This window comes from Ursus americanus, chromosome 18 (assembly GCF_024610735.1).
Source record: "Ursus americanus isolate L20-20 chromosome 18, mUrsAme1.1.p, whole genome shotgun sequence".
NCBI lineage: Eukaryota > Metazoa > Chordata > Mammalia > Carnivora > Ursidae > Ursus > Ursus americanus.
The window spans coordinates 41,773,679-41,791,604 of record NC_142144.1 but is presented as its reverse complement, the minus strand read 5'-3'; the positions used below and the strand labels follow the sequence as shown (position 1 = coordinate 41,791,604).

General features: G+C 33.9%; 2 protein-coding genes across 3 annotated transcripts in view; one reads left to right on the top strand and one right to left on the bottom strand.

Moving 5' to 3' along the window:
* IFT74 (intraflagellar transport 74) overlaps positions 1-17,926 on the top strand; it is an 81,181-nt gene that overhangs the window by 22,438 nt on the left and 40,817 nt on the right. For both annotated transcript variants that reach the window (XM_045780372.2, XM_045780370.2), the window contains 4 exons: positions 8,986-9,124; positions 10,327-10,389; positions 14,287-14,430; positions 15,813-15,853. In XM_045780372.2, the coding sequence (XP_045636328.1) occupies positions 8,986-9,124; positions 10,327-10,389; positions 14,287-14,430; positions 15,813-15,853 (387 nt within the window). The remainder of the gene's footprint in view (positions 1-8,985; positions 9,125-10,326; positions 10,390-14,286; positions 14,431-15,812; positions 15,854-17,926) is intronic.
* LRRC19 (leucine rich repeat containing 19) lies at positions 1,033-6,534 on the bottom strand. The gene is made up of 5 exons (XM_045780373.2): positions 6,428-6,534; positions 5,469-5,558; positions 3,367-3,880; positions 2,479-2,664; positions 1,033-1,762 (listed from the first exon to the last, which is right to left on the bottom strand). The coding sequence occupies exons 2-5, from the start codon at positions 5,547-5,549 to the stop codon at positions 1,434-1,436; spliced, it is 1,110 nt and encodes a 369-aa protein (XP_045636329.2). The 5' UTR covers positions 5,550-5,558; positions 6,428-6,534; the 3' UTR covers positions 1,033-1,433.

Below are 17,926 nucleotides of genomic sequence, written 5' to 3'. Positions count from 1 at the left end.
TTAATATTTCCCTCTTAAATTAGGAAATGATATTTTGGTAAAATAATAGATTATTTATAAAAAGATGCATTTTGTTTCCATAATTATCTAACTCTTAGAATCAAGATTTTAAACAATTGATACTATCTAGTAGGAAATATTACATGTAAAACATTTATATCCTTTATTGAAAACATGTTTCTATAAACACAAGCAAATAAGGGTTATAAATAAGTGAGTGAGTTCTATTTCACAGAGTATATATCATCATAAACAGTTTTTATTTCCCTCAGTAGACATTTGAACTGAATTTACTATTGCTATAACCTTTAAAATGACTATTCTGCAGAATATAATGTACATCTACATTATTCTTAGTCTCTTTTTTCTGAGAAACTGTCAAGTACAGATGCATTTTTAAAACTTTATTATAGAAAAATTTGAACATGCACAAAAATAAAATAGTGTTATTATACTGGTATCATCTCCCGGCTCCATCAGCTCCATCTTCCAGCTGCATCAGCTCATATCAAGTCCTGGTCCATACAGACATCTAGGCACTACTCCCTTCCCTGTATGATGACGGAGAAATTCTAAAACATCATATTATTTCATCTATAAATGTATTTTATTATAGTGTTTTAGAGATATTCTTTTCTCTAAAAGATATAAATACACTTAATTTTCACCCCTATGGAAGGAAAAAAAAATGAAGTGTGTGTGTATATGTGTATATATATATAATTCAGGAAGCATTTAAAAAAATGTTTTCCAAATCCATGAATTCATTCTATGAGCATAAAATCAATCTTTGTTGTATGTTTAAGCATTTCACTTTGACAGATCCAAAACCTTTATTTTTTAAAAAAATTTTTCTAAAGATTTTATCTATTTATTTGAGAAAGAGAGACAGCACACAAGGACGGGAAAAACCAGAGGGGGAGGACAGGGACAAGCAGACTCACCACTGAACACAGAGCCCGACATGGGCCTGGATCCTAGGCCCCCCCAAGATCAAGACCTGAGCCTGAGCCAAAACCAAGAATCAGAGACTGAGCCACCCAAAACCTTTATTTTTTACTGATTCTACTCAATAAAACATTAATATAATTTAATATGTATTACATCAAATATCTGGGCTAATAATAGATACAGTTCATTTTAATGAATGATCACTTTAGGTCTTTTCCTTATTAGGATGTGTGGTCTCCTGAATACTGCTGAAAATAGTAATGCTAGTATTGTCACTGTAAGCTGTGACTGTCAGTTACTATATTTGGACCTACTTGCTCAGTACCAATGAGAAAAACATGATTTTATGATATTCATGTGTGTTGCAATTAATATGAAAGTCTACTAGCCACAGTTTGGTATGTCATATGCCTAATTTCCATTTATGTCAAAATTGTGAGTAAACTGATAACATTTTTTAAAAAATCAAGCATTTAAGGGAATTAATTTTCTTCACGTAATTCATGAATATCTATATATTTGTCTTCAATAAACCCGTCGTCATCTGCCACAAATGAATGTAGTCGTTCAAATATTACTGTAATTTCTTCAGAGTGTGTATCTGGGGACTGTGAAAGAGAACTTGAATTTCCAGTAAAACCATCTTCATAGGTTTCTGCTTCGTGCTCTTCCAGGCGATGATGATTGTAACTAAGCAGAAAACTATACCATATTGGGCATTTGATAGCAACAAAGATGAGGAATGAAGTCATCAGTACAGTGACTACCACACCAACAAGAAAAGCCCAGCTTTTTCCAAGAAGTTTATGTTCTTAATTGTAGTACCGAGAGAGAGAGAGAGGGAGAGAGATTTTGTTAAATTGACAAAAATAAAATAATAATCATATGTCCTAATAACTCCATAATATTGGTATTGGAAATAAACATTATAATTTTCTTTAAGCAAAAGTTACTAAAACCACAAGATATTTCATAGTGTGGTAAAAAAATACATTTTTTCCAAAATAACTACTTGTCTTTGCAGGTATTATATATCAATTCACCAAAGAACTTTGACTTATACTTATTAAGAATTATGACTTACTTGGTCAAAACTAAGATTCAGAGAAGTTAAATAAGTTTGCATAATGGCATTTGGATGGTAACTAGCAGAGCCTAGTTTTGGAAACTTAGTATCTTGTAAATCTTTTGTTGAGGTGAGGAATTGTTCTTTTACATTGTTTCTAGAAATTTAAAATTTAGAAAAATAAGAAGTACTTCAGTTTATTTAGTATACTGCCTTCAGCAATATTAATATTCAAAACCATGGGGCGCCTGGGTAGCGCAGTCGTTAAGCGTCTGCCTTCGGCTCAGGGCGTGATCCTGGCGTTCCGGGATCGAGTCCCACATCGGGCTCCTCGGCTAGGAGCCTGCTTCTTCCTCTCCCACTCCCCCTGCTTGTGTTCCCTCTCTCGCTGGCTGTCTCTCTGTCACATAAATAAATAAAAAATCTTTAAAAAAAAAACAACAAAAAAACCAGTACATTACCTGAATTTTTTAAGTTGTTCAAAGAGCTATTAAATGTTGAGTTGCTAATGGACTGAAAATGGTTATAAAGATCTTCATTTATAAGTGGAGGAAATTTTGAGAAGCATTCAGCATTGTAAGGTACTGTTTTGATACTGTAGTACTTCAGGATATCTGGGTAGGTGCACGTGGTGATGTTCTCATTTTCTGGTAAATCAGAATAAGATTTATTATGGAAATAGGATTATTGTTGTTAATAAATTATTATGGCTAGCATTTTATAATTATTTTTACCTAGAATTTTTTGGTATACCTACCTGTTGTTATTAAAGATTATAAGAAAGATACTCCTATATTTGCTTAGCAACACAAGAAGGGAAAGATTCACCTTGTTTATTAACTTATTTTACAATATATATAGTTTAAAGGCAGTATCTGCTTATTGTTTAGTTTGTGTTAGTAAAAATGTTATGATTAAGATTGTGGTAAAATTTGATGTCAGGCAGAGCATGGTTTGCAGTTAAGAAAACAGGGCTCTTGTTTTTACGTACTATCTGGCAAGATATCCTAAGAAAAGGAAATACCAAAAAAAAATTACTCTTATGTATTTGTATTCAGACTGCAAACTTAATACATGAAGTGACAGTAACTGCAAACTGCAAACTTAATACATGAAGTGACAGTATCATCTCACATATATAGAACATTAACATTTCTTTTCTTCTCCTTTTTTCCCTAAAAGGCAGAAGAAGAATATCTATTTAACAATTACTTTTGAGTGTTTCTTCCTGCTTCCCTTAAACAGGACTAGTTTCTTTTTTTTTTAAACATTAAGTGACAGCTTTCCTGGGGTGTGACAATAAAAAAATCACATTTTGATTTTGCTTCATTTAAATAATGATAGCTTACCTAGTGTCACATTTGATGTGTTCAACCAGTTCTGCAAATTCAGTAGACTGCAAGAGCAGTTCCATGGATTTCCATATAAAATTATTAATTCTAGATGAAACAATTGTGGTACATCAAAATAGCTTATGAAATTGCCTTGCAGATTCAGAAGTATCAGGTTTTTTAGAGGTGCAAATACATCAGGATTCAGTTGAAGTATATTGTTTTGACAGAGATGTAACTGTTTTAGTTTATTTAAGCCCATGAACGCACCCTGTTGAATTATGTGAATGGAGTTTCTACAGATATTTAAAATTTCTAGATTGGAGAGGTTACCAAAGCCATTATTATATAACATAGTGACCTTGTTCTCAGTCAAATAGAGTTCAGTGAGTAAAAAGTATGTCTGTAGAACCCTGGTGTCTGTAATATTCAAAGTAATTTGGTTATAACTGAGATCAAGTATAGTAACATTTTTATTGATACCCGCTGGAATCAGAGAATAATTCTTGTCAGTGAAATTACATTTGACTTCCTAAAAAAGAAAAAAAAATTAGAAATGCATTAATTAGGAAAAATATTAACAAAATTTTCATATGCAGGTAATTAGACATTGGAAGGAAATAGTTCTGTTTTGTTTTTACAGGGGGGGAGGGGCGGAGGGAGAGGGAGATCTCACAATCCTGAGATCATGACTTGAGGTAAAATCAGGAGTTGGGTGCTTAACCAACTGAGCCACCCAGGCACCCCTGGAAGAAAGTAGTTTTAGAAAAACATTTCCTCTCTAATATTTTGATGTTATAGTGTGAAAAAAGTAAAGCAAATACTTTTATTTCTTCATTGGGATGAAATACTGAAGGTGAAGGAAATTCTGATACATGTACCTGAGCAAAGAGATTCTAGTTAATCATATGGATATCTTCTGTTATTACATACTCATTACAGAAAGAATATATTATATTATATATAACTTCATTACATATGTGGAAATATATGGCAAATAATTCTCTTATATAGTATTTCATTTGTGCATGATTTATAATGCAATTATTTTAGAATTTGTTGTTTTTGAAAAGAGCTACCAACACTACACCTAGGGCTATTAAATAATTAAGAAATAATAATATATAACCGAGTATAGGGCTAACAGCTCAAAGTTTGGGGTTTTAAAATAAAATATTAATTTTTTTAAGTGATCTCTACAGCCAATGTTGGGCTTGAACTCATGACCCCAGGATCAAGAATCAGATGCTCTGGGGCGCCTAGGTGGCGCAGTCGTTAAGCGTCTGCCTTCAGCTCAGGGCGTGATCCCAGCATTCTGGGATCGAGCCTCACATCAGGCTCCTCTGCTAGGAGCCTGCTTCTTCCTCTCCCACCCCCCCTTCTCGTGTTCCCTCTCCGCTGGCTGTCTCTGTCAAATAAATAAATAAAATCTAAAAAAAAAAAAAAAAAAAAATCAGATGCTCTACTGACTGAGCCAGCCAGGTGCCCCCAGAAAATATTTATTTTATAACAGAAATTGAGCCATATATTGAATTTAAGAGCCAGCCAACATGAAGTGCTTTCCTTATGTGGCTGTAGATCCAAAAAAATAGTTCTTATTTTGACTGTTTTGCAATTGAAGTATTCCCATAATAATAATAATGCAACAACAATAATTTTCCTCATAAATATATGATTTTTAAAAAACGTTTCCTACATTTTAAAGAGTTATGTTTAGGGATGCCTGGCTGGCTTGGTCTGTAGAATGTATGACTCTTGACCTCACGGTCCTGAGTTTGAGCCCCATTTCAAGCACAGAGATTACTTTAAAAAATATATAAATAAAAGAGTGGTATTTATATCCTGAAACTAATATCAGATTTTATAGTGAAAACTTACAGACTTCTTTAACCAACTGTTAAAGAACTTAGTTTAAATAAAATGAAGACTGCTTTTGTCAAATTAGAATCTAGCTCACATATCACAGATTTTGAATATACACCGCTAACCAATTACTTTTGATAGCTTAGATTATTATTATTTTTTTTTTTTTTTGCTTCAATTGCCTTGGGATGTTTTACTAAATGTATACAAAGTATACCTTTGAAAATATTTTCACTAGTTTGATTGTAAAAACTTACTGTTTTAGAAGACTGGCTTTCGTCTGATAATAATAGCAGGGAGAGGGGCCAAAGCAAGATTGTGATGCATGTAGCTTTCATATCGCAGGCCTGATAGAAAAGAGAGTATTTTCATCTCAATAGGAGAAGAACTTTAGAGAGTATTGAGGATGTTTTGATTTCCTTTTTCTCCTTTTAAATCCATTTTTTCTTAAAATATGTGAAGGGTGAAACAAGTACATGTTCCCGAACCCTCCGTGCACTTTAATCTTAAACTGAAAAGTAACTGGCAAATGAAAGTATTTTTCGAATGTCTCATTAGTTCCTGGATCAATTGAAAAGAACTTTAAAACAAGTGAAGTGGTTACCTTTTTTTAAAATTTTAATATATGTACATGAAAGTTAGTCAAGACTATATGTATATGTACATGTTTAAGTATATGCTTATATTGCTATTTTTTGTTTTTTTTATTTTTAGACATTGTCTATTGATATAATCTATTGACTTAAAACTGTGGGAGATGAGAGCCTTGAGCTCTTTTTCAAACACTCCCTACCTTCATCTTCAATCCATCGAATGTATGCTTTCTGTCTCTTCATTTTCCAAACATAGTTACTTATAATTTTGGTCTTTTTTCATCATGTAAATTTGCTTTTAAGTTAATGTCACCTTCAGAATGCTCTGTGATTAGCATATTTCAGAATAAAAAGATCTTATAAATTTGATTAGTTAGATGAAACCTTTTTTATTTCCCAAAAGAAAATTAATTACTTTATATTACATTATAAATTTATTTGGAAAAGATTTTTTGGCCACGTCCCATGTTTATATTTCTAAGGTAGACCATGCAAAGATATAATTATATTTTCTGCTCTTTTGTCACGTATTAAAGATTTTTGTAGATTAACAAACCTAAATATGGTTTGTTTTTTTAAAATTCACCAGCAACCATCAAACCTGTAAATATATGGGATCTTACCTTTACTTTTTTCTTTTCTCTGAGACTTGTGTGCTAAGGAATCTACTCTGTTTCTTCTACACCATTAAAAGTGTGTCATATGGTTGCATTTCAGTATGCTTTAACCTTTGTACCCAGTGAACATGTGATTAAAAAAAAAAGCTAGCCTTCCTTAGCAAAAGATTGACTAGAAGGATAATTCCTTAGTCATCTTTGACTTTTTTAGCATAACAAGTAAAGTGCTTTGCTTAACCCTTGTGTTTCTTAATTACTCTTGAAAAACGTCAATATTAGCAGATCTACTTTGCAAGTTAAAGTATATAATATTGAAAATGCATACTTGGAAAGATATATTGTTAGAGTGATTTAAAGTTAGTCCTAAAGGTATTTTGTGTTTAGAAGGATTCAAGTTGAAAAGATACCCTCGAGTTTTGTATTCCTGTTTCAACTTTGTTCACTCATTTTTATTATACTGTAATTGGTGGTTTTACTGCCAAGCTATAATAGGGGCAAAGTGCTCAGAGCGGCAAAAGACCTGACGCTGGCCATATTGTGGCCTTCAAAAAATGAGTTACCTTCCTTGTGCTGCAGCTTCCCCTCTGTAAAATGGAATGCTGTATAACACTAGTTACCATGTAACTACAGTAGACAGATATATCAGGCAAAAACATGGTTAAGATTCATCGTTGATAGTGAATAATCATGGAGTTCAGAATGAGTTAGTTCCAAAAGATTAACTCCCATGAGCCTCAGTATCCTTAATCTGTGAAACAAAGAGATTGAAATTGATGACCTTTTCTGCTTAAAAGTTCTATGAGCCCATAAACCCATATAAATTTAGCAGCATACACATTTGTTATACAGTAGTAATTGAAGTTCAAAGTGATGCTATCACTCCTTGTCCAATAGACAAAAATAAATAGAAATTCCAGGTTGTTTGTTTGATTTTGTTCATCTTTTATTGGGTTATTATGAGATGTTGTTTGTAGGAAAATTTCTGAGTTTAGACTATTTTATTCTGGCATTGTAAAAAGTGTGTGGGGAATAGGTGAATCTGTAGGGCTTAGAGAACGATTGTGAAAACTGTATTAGTTGATAACTACAAGTGAAAGATTAAATAGAATACTCCTATTTTGAAACTCAAAGTACAAGTTTTGATATTGAGACTAAACATTTATCTTCAAGTGTCTTTTTGTATGTAAATTTGAAGTATTTACATGATAACTAGCATCTTTTTGTTTTTTTCAAAATTTTAGAGAATTCTTTCAGAATTCTAGAGAAAAATTCCGTACTATTGATAATTGACCTTGCCTTAGGTAATAAGTGGCATATCACTGGTATTTCTTGTGATTATATGATAAAGATGGTTATTGTTTGTAATTAATATAATGACTATTACTCTTATATGATTAAATTTATGATATTTCTGTTACATTTTTGGAGACATTAACTTATTATTTTGCACTGCTAAAATATAGTTGATAACTTTTGGAGTACAAATTTTAATTTAGTAGGTAAGCAAAATATATTATTAATCTAAAGTTATGATTTTTTTTTTAATCAAATTGCACTGTAGGTCTCCCTACTCTAAGAGCAGTCAGAGCTGGGGCACTTGGGTGTGGCTCAGTCCTTAAGCATCTGCCTTTGGCTCAGGGCGTGATCCCAGTGTTCTGGGATCAAGCCCTGCATCAGGCTCCCCTGCTGGGAGCCTGCTTCTTCCTTTCCACTCCCCCTGCTTGTGTTCCCTCTCCCTCTGGCTGTCTCTCTCTCTCTCTCTCTGTCAAATAAATAAATAAAATCTTGAAAAAAAAAAAAGATCAGTCAGAGCTGTGTTACTTTTATCATTTACGTGTTGAACTACAATACAAGATTTCATTTGGTCAACGAAATTCTGTAGCTAAAAGATGTTTGAAAACCACTATTCTAGAATTGTCTTATTTGTCTTGAGGGTATGACAAAGTGTAAATACATTTTCATATGTACAAGGCTTTAAGGGTTTTCTGTGATAATCTTTGTGTTTTCTTATAAGAAAGTAATATGAATAGTAAGGAAATAGAAGGATTTGGGGATTGAAGAGAGAAATATGTAAAATAAGCCTGTGCTGATGGGGACAGTTTTTTTTTTTTTTTTTGGAAGTGTAAGGGATTTTCTTATTTTCTTAATTTTTAATTAAAGTATAGTTGACACAAAATGTTAATTTAAGTCTCAGGTGCACAATGTTGTGATTCAACAGTTCCATATGTTATGCAATGCTCACCACAAGTTACCATTGTCATACAGCACTATTACAATACTGTTCACTCTATTACCTATGCTGTACTTTTCATCCCTGTGACTTATTCCCTCCATAAGTAGAAGCTTGTACCTCCCACTCCCCTTCACCCATTTTTGCCCATGCCCCTCTTTCCTCTGGCAACCACCAGTTTGTTCTCCAAATAGAATTTTTTGTACATCTATAAGGATTACAAACTATATTGAATAACTTTACGCTATTTAGTTGAGACCATGACCTGAGTAAAATTAATTGATGTTATTCCCCTCAATGTAGTAAGAGGAATATTGGATACTTTTGATTTCAGGAAGGAAAAACAAATTAGAAGTGTAGAAGAAGAAGTTGAACAGGAAAAACAAGCAGCAGATGGCATTATCAAAAACATGTCTCCTGAAAAACAAGTCAAGTACATAGAAATGAAAACCACAAATGAGAAATTGTTGCAGGTAATACTAACCACTACTCCGTCCAGCATATAGCAGTCTTGCTACTATATGGTCTGAAGGTAGGCAGCATTGGCATCCCTGAGAACTTGACTAGACTTACTGATCAGAATCTTAATTTAACAAGGTCCCCAGATAATTCGTATAGATGGACATTTAAATTTGAGAAGCACTAATCTAGAAAACTTCATTTTCTTATGCTGAATGATGACCAAATCTTACTGTATTATTTGTTCATTTATATGCATCTTTCACTTTTGCACATCACATAGATACATGAAAACACTTGTTTTTTTTTTTTAATGCACTGCTAATAGAAATAACAAAAAACCTCATATACCAGAACCATAGGGATATTTACTTCTTTCTTTCCTGCCTAATAAGCAGCACATCTTTTACCTCTCTGTTCTTGATTTGAACATGGTGTTCAAATAAGCCAATCATGGTGTTTAAGCAATCTGGGAGCCTGCTCTGAGGGGTTATTGAGAGTTCTCCCAACATTCAGTCATGGTGATGACTCAGATTTGCAAGTTAGTGCCCTTACATACCCAGATGAACCTTAGTTAAACAGTTAACAAAGAATTAGTCCCCACAGATGCCAAAAGTGAATGTAGTTCTGGTTTCTCAGATATTACTTCATTGACAATTTAATATAATATTTTAGGGTTTATAAGATAAAATGAAACACTGAAGAAAGAGTATTATAGAAATGCCGAAATACCATCAAAATATAGTTAAACTTCCACAGTGGTTTTTGAATAATCAGCTTAAAAGTCTTGTCCCTAGGAGTGAGTCATGTAAATTATTACATGTCTTGGCCCTAAAAGAAATTAGGCAAAAGATACGGAAACATGGTTTTACAAATCAAAACTAAAAATCATAACTTTAAACAATAACATCATTAATTTGAAGGCTTCTGATGTTTAATATTTTTGAAACTGTTGATGCACTGTGAAAAGGTCTGGCTACCTTTGACAAGCTCATAAAGTATTTTTAAAGGTAGATCATGGCAAATTTTGTAGGAATAATGAAAGAAATTGGCAAAAATAGAAATAATATTAATAAATTCTAGTCAATAGCAAGATAAGAGTTGAATATGTTTGTAAAATTTACTTTGTCACATCCATATTTGAAATGCTAAGAAACAGAAACATATTATTCTAAATATAACTTGTATATATATTTACTTTTTTCCTTTTTCTTAGGAGTTAGACACACTTCAGCAACAACTAGATTCACTGAACATGAAAAAAGAGAGCTTGGAAGCTGTAAGTATAAAATCAAATAAGGGTTCTTATATTACTCAACTACAAAAGATAGTTCAGCTAAGTATATTAAAGGAACTCATTCAAGTATATATTTAATAGTTTACTAAGAGTAGTATAATTTTTTTCCCATCAGCACCATAAATATCCTACTTTGGTAAGAAATTAGATTTAGTTATTGAGTACCTACTGTGTGCAAAATGATTCTGCCTTTCTGAGGCATGCAAAATATAATGGTAATTTAAAGACATGAACAAGAGTTTAAAAAGAATTGAAGAGGGAGAGAGATAGTTCATCACTATAAAAATGTAAATGCTTGCTATTTGTTATTTGTTTAAAGCAGTTTTAATTTAAAAAAAAACATGTTTATGGTAAAAAAAAAAAATGAAAATGAAAATGCCTGTTTCTTTTCCCTCTTTCCAGACAGAACTACTTTGTATTGTTTGAGTGCCTATTCTGTGCTTTTTTGACCTCTTTACATAGATCACCAGCATTGTCATTTAATCTTTACAACAATTTTATAATCCTATTTTGGTTTTATTGCTGTAGAAAACCTCAAGAGGGAATCCATTTAAAATGCTGTCTACAGCTTGGTTTTGTTTGTTTTCACCTAACATTCTCTCTTGAATGTCTATCCATATCAGCTCTCCGAGATCTCCTTCATTATTTTAAATTACTGCATTGTGTTACATTGCATGACTATAACACAGCCTTGTAGATGAATAGGTTGTTCATAGTTCTTTTAGTTTTTTGGGGATTATAAACAATGCTGCAGTGAAAACATGCATTTTATACAAAGTTAAAGGAATATGTCTTAAGATAACTTTCTTGTAATGGGTCAAAAGATAAATACACACTTCTAAAATGTAAGGTTACCAAATTGCCTTCCAAAAAGGTCCTACTTCTAGACTCAATGTATGAGAGTGCCTGTTTTCCCATGCACTCGTTAATAGCACCATTACTCACTTTTTTCATTTTTGCTAGTTTAATGGTAAAAATTTCAATCTTGTTTTAATTTTCAGTTAGTTATGCATGAAATTGAGTATTTCTTTATATATTTGTTGGTCAATGTATTTCTTTTTCTGTGAACTACCTTTTTCGTGTCCTTTACACTTCAGTATACTGTCTATACCTCAAACCTTGCCTGCCTTTCCTGATTTCCTGTGGATTCAGGTAGGTATCATGATGATAGGATTAGTAACAATTATAGATTGACAGGATTGCTGTTACCTCTTTTGCACAAGAAGTAAGCGTTGAGTATTTTGTAATTCTTTTGGAGATTTGCTGTTGAAAAAGTAGTTTGCTTAAAAATATTAAGGGGCCCCTGGGTGGCTCAGTCAGGTAAGCCTCTGCCTTCCACTCAGGTCATGATCCCAGGGTCCTGGGACTGAGTTCCACGTTGGACTCCCCTTGCTTCTCCCTCTCCCCTTGCTCCTCCCCCCTGCTCATACTCACTCTTTCTCTCTCTCTGTCAAGTAAATAAATAAAATCTTTTAAAAAATTATCAAGATGGTTTTCTACACTGATGGTCTACATGTGAGTATATATAATTTTTATTTTTTGGATATCTCTAGTAATAGAAATATGCTTAGAAGAATGACGATCACATTTAGTATTAACACAGCTGGCCTGCAGAATTCCTCACTATCTGTTTTAAGGTGTGTGGGGAATGTCAAGTCTTACTTCACTTGGCAAATTTAGTTTCTGCAGGAAGAGGTGTAAGCTATATTCTTGGATTTAGTGTTTGTATTGATGCCACTTTTTGGCATCAGCACATGTATGCCTACAATAACATGAAATTTTATAAAAACTTACAGTAGTCTCAAATCAAGAATATATAAATAGTGAGGCGACAGGGTAGCTCAGTCAGTTAAGCATCTGACTCTTGATTTCAGCTCAGGTCACGATCTCATGGTCTTGAGATCAAGCCCTGTGTCAGGCTCTGTGCTCAGCTCAGAGTCTGTTTGTCCCTCTCCCTCTTCTCACCCTGCTTGCTTTCTCTCTCTCAAATAAATAAAATATTAAAAAAAAAAAGAGTATATAAGTCACTAATTTTATTTAACTTTTGCCAGTTTCCTTGTTTTTTTTTTTTGTTCTTCAAAAACACATTATGTTAAATATCACTCAGCTAGTATTTATTGAATATCTACTGTGCTAAGTATTACTTACTCAGTTCACTATGGTGCGAAAAAACCAGGTGAAAGATCAATATGAGTTTTATTGAGGAACAGTTTTATTGAGATGCAATTTGAACAAGTCTTTAGGATGATTAAGCAAAAGGAAGGGGGAGATAACTATGAAAAGGGATACCCCAAAATACATACATTTCTTCCATCTGTATTTCATTATCACACTTTTTCACCTGAAGCTAATCTATTACTTTGAGTTATATATATATGATGCTTTTTTTTTCCCCCAAGATTTTATTTTTAAGTAATCTCCATGCCCGACATGGGGCCCAAACCCACAACCCTTGAGATCAAGAGTCCCACTCTCCATCAGCTGAGCCAGCCAGGTGCCCCTATGTTATGCTTTTTAAATAGACTTTCAAACATTTCCTCTAATTCACTTTTTCCTTTTAAGAGTCCTTCTCTTTGGCTTTCAAAAAAGAGGAGGTCTTGCCTCTTTAAAATTTGTCTCATTCATGCTACGGACCTAGTTTGAGATATCATCATTCACTTTTATGTTTGTTAACTTAGAAAACTATTTAGATCTCAGATCCTCAGTCTCTTCATATATAAAACAGAGATGATAATATTATCTGATAGAGTTGCTTTGAGGATTAGAGATAGTATATAAAGAACATGGAGTATAGTGCCTGGCACAGAACAAGTGATTAATAAATAACAGCTTCAAATGCAATTTTCTTGCTCCTCCTCATCACTATCAACATCCCTAGCTCTTTCTGGTTATCTAATAAAGTTACCACAGCCCTTATTTTCTCTCCGTGAACAGTAGGATAGTGGTGAATATACAATAACTATTCTGCTCTTGTGTATTAATTTCCTAGTGCTGCTGTAATAAAGTAACACCAACTGGGTGGCTTAAAACAACAAATTTTCTCACAGTTCTAGAGCCCAGAAATCTAAAATCAAGGTGACAGCAGAGCCGTTTCCTCTGAGACTCTGTTAGAATCTTTCCTGACCTCTTCCTAGCTTCTGGTGGTGCCTATCAATTCTGGGCAGTCATTCCTTTATTTTAGCTGCATTATACCAGTTTCTGCCTGTGTCATCACATGGCATTCTCCTTCTGTGTCTCTGCCTGTATGTCTTCTCTTATAAGGACACCAGTCATACTGGATTAGAGTATTAGGGTCCTCATCTTAACTTGACTAAATTGGCAAAGACCCCGTTTCCAAGTTAGGTCCCATTCACAGGTATTGGAGATTACCAGGACTTCAACATATCTCTTTGGATGACACAGTTCAACCTATATAACATCGTATTAGAGTATGTATAGGACCATATATATATATAGTCCATATATATAGTCCATATATGTAGTCCATATATATAGTCCATATATATATATATATGGAAATATATTCCCTCTAGAGATCAGTTCTTCGGACTTCAAATTTAATATTATGGTTTAAGTTGTACATATATTGTGACATTTTCTTTATTATCTTTCCATTGGTAGAGATGTCTTATCTTCGTTCAGGTCTTATATTTAGAAGATAAACTACCATCTTCTTATGAATCTTAGACTGAAAATAGCTTATGAAGGAATAGGGGTTTATTTTTATTCTTCCAATTTACAAATGTGCTTTGTAGCGTCATTGAGTAGTATAGATATTTGATATCTCTATTTAAAAATGCTGATGGTTTAAATTTGTCCTTATTCTTATAAACTGAAACCTATATGAGAATAGTTTTTTCTTCTTTTTGTGCCCTTCAGGAAATGGCACACTCCCAGGTAAAACAGGAGGCTGTTTTGCTGCATGAAAAACTTTATGAATTGGAGTCTCATCGAGACCAAATGATTGCTGAAGACAAAATCATGGGATCTCCAATGGAAGAAAGAGAGAGATTACTTAAGCAGGTAGAAAAAACAAAATTACTTATTCTCCTATATCAAGATGTGGTAAATGTATTGATTTATTTAATGTAAGGCATATGAATTGAACAAAAAGCCAGTAAGTTTATTGTCTGAAAAAACAGTGAAAAGTGAGTTTCCTCTAAACTGAGATGAACTATTTGACCAAGAAAATCTGGGTGAAAGTCTTTTCTCATATAAACTGTTTCTTGATTTAAATCCCAATTTTATATGGTCTTTGTGCACATTTTGGCCATTTTTTTCATCTTTTGGATCCATATAAGGAAACTGAAAGCCCTCTTTATTGGTCAGTTAACAATTAGATGATCTTACTGAAGATCTGTTCCATTATTGGTTTGGGGCTTCATATTTAGAAAATGAAATGCTCCAAGGCTAGTGAATTTCTGTGATTATTATTATCAGTGTCTCCATGAAGTGAATGGAATTAAAATGTCCTATGAAATCACAGTATGTCACCAAGTTGTGTCACATGTATTCAGTAGCTTTATTACTACCCAAGGCTAGCTTTGATTTAGCACCAAGTTATAATTAGCCTGTTATTTATAATGAGACACCCTAACTATAGGGCCCTTAGGAGAGATACATATATATTTGGAAACAGCACCCATCAGGAACCTACAAATGAGACTCCTTTGTGTTCTTAGGTTGAACCCAAGTGGTTTGGAAGAACCTTAGAATCAACTTGGGAGCTATTTAAGTATTAGAATCATTCTAGAAAGGTATTAAAATCTAGAATCTCTGAAGTTCCTTGGAAAGAGATCACTGGAGGCGGGGGAGGGAGAGTGTGATCTTGGGATAGGATCGTCAGATGAAATACAGAACAACTAGTTAAATTTTAATTTCAGAAAGCGGTGAATAATGTTTAGAGTAAGTGTGTGTGTGTGTGTGTGTGTGTGTGTGTGTGTGTGTGTTTGTATGCATGGTATATTAGGGCATGGTATATATATGCCCTTAAAGTTATTCCTTGTTTATCTGAAATTCAGTTGTAATGGAAATTGCTAAATCTGTCAACCCCTGCCTTGCATGTGTGGGTTGGGGGGATGAGGGGAGACAGTCTCAGAAATCCTGGAAATCCTGGATATTTATGTAAACTGTTCCAGGCGTGAAGACATGTTAACCTCATGGTGCCATGTGGATAGGTACAGCTGTATCAGTCATCATCCTTCCATTGAGGAAAAAGGAAAAACCTGTGAATAGTCCTTAATGATGTGTTTTTTAACTTCAAAGGTTGAATTTTAAGAAATAGGTTTCAAGAAAGAGACTACATCTGACATTTTAGTACAGCATACCTTAGAAGGAAATGATGTTTAAGGTACCCTAACAATAAGTAATTCTTTAAGTATTATTTTCTGTTTATGCCTTTATAGGTTAAAGAAGATAATCAGGAAATAGCCAGCATGGAGCGACAGTAAGTACATTTATAATAGGACATATTACATCCATTTCACATCTTTTAAATTACATTCTAAATGTGTAATAGGTACATTTTACAGTTATTTTTTCCTGTAGTTCACACTGGTAATATTGATGCAGCTTTCGATCTTATTTACAGCTTTAAATATTTCTTTTAATGTTTAGTTAAGAGCCATTGTGTTACATAATTATTATTATTTTTGAGAGAGCGAGAGAGAGTGTGAGCTGAGTGTGGGGAGGGGCAGAGGGAGAGAGAGATTCTTAAAGCAGGCTCCACATCCAGTGCAGAGCCCAATGTGGAGCTTCATCTCACGACCCTGAAATCATGACCTGACCTGAAATCAAGAGCTAGAAGCTTAACCAGCCAAGCTACCCAGGTGCCCCTATTTTTAAAACATAGCTTTATTAAGGTATAATACATACCATACAATTCATATATTTAAAGTGTACAATTCAGAGGTTTTTAGTATATTCAGAATTGTCCAACTATCACCTCAGTAACTTTTAGAACAGTTTAATCTCCCTGGTAAGACCCAGCATCCCTTTCCTCATCCCCCTCATCCACCACTCCTAGCCCTAGGTAACCATTCTACTTTATGTCCCTGTAGAGTAACCTATTCTGGATGTTTTATATACACGGAATCATACAATATGTGGTCCTTTGTGGCTGGATTCTTTCACTCAGCAAAATGTTTTCAAGGTTCATCTGTGTTGTAGTATGCATTAGTATTTAATTTCCTTTTTTGGGGGCACCTGGGTGGCTCAGTCGTTAAGCGTCTGCCTTCGGCTCAGGGCGTGATCCCAGAGTCCTGGGATCAAGTCCCACATCAGGCTCCTCCGCTGGGAGCCTGCTTCTTCCTCTCCCACTCCCCCTGCTTGTGTTCCTTCTCTCGCTGGCTGCCTCTCTCTTTGTCAAATAAATAAATAAAATCTTTAAAAAAAAATTTCCTTTTTTGGGGGGAGGCAAATAATAATGCATTGTGTGGTTATGCCATACTTATCCAGTTATCAGTTGATGGCATTTGGATTGTTTCCATTTTTGCCTATGATGGATCATGCTGGTATGAACATTGTTGTACAAGTTTTGTGTGAACATATATTTTCAGAGTACAGATCCTTTACCTCTTTGGTCAGATTTATTCCTAGGTATCTTATGGGTTTTGATGCAATTGTAAGTGGGATTGATTCCTTGATTTGTCTTTCCTCTGTTTCATTGTTAGTGTATAGAAATGCAACTGATTTTTGTACATTGATTTTTTTTTTCCTAAGTCTTGGTTAACTGTATTTTTAAAAACATTTTTTAATTTAAGTTCTATTAATTAACATTTAATGTATTATTGGTTTCAGAGGTACAGGCCTGTGATTCATCAGTCTTATACCCATTGCTCATTACATCACATGCCTTCTTTAATGTCCGTCACCCAGTTACCCCATCCTTCCATCTCCCTCCCCTCCAGCAACCCTCAGTTTGTTTCCTATGATTAAGAGTGTCTTATGGTTTGTCTCCCTGTCTGGTTTCATCTTGTTTTATTTTTCATCTCTTCCCCTATGTCTATGGCCATAATACCCTGAATGCCCCTGATTTTGTCTGTGCATTGATTTTATATCCTGAGACATTGCTGAATTCCTATATCAGTTCTAGCAGGTTTTGGGTGGAATCTTTTGGGTTTTCCACATAGAGTATCGTGTCATTTGAGAAGTGTGAAAGTTTGAGTTCTTTTTTGCCGATTTGGATGCCTTTTATTTCTTTTCATTGTCTGATTGCTGAGGCTAAGACATCCAGTACTATGTTGAACAGCACTGTTGAGAGCGGACATCCCTGTCGTGTTCCTGACCTTAGGGGAAAAGGTCAGTTTTTCCCCATTGAGAATGATATTAGCTGTGGGTTTTTCATGTGTGGCTTTTATGATAATGAGGTATGTTCCTTCTATCGCTATACTGCAGAGAGCTTTTATCAAGAAAGGATACTATATTTTGTCAAATGCTTTTTCTGCATCTATTGAGAGTATCATATGGTTTTTGTCCTTTCTTTTATTAATGTGATGTATCACATGGATTGATTTGAGGA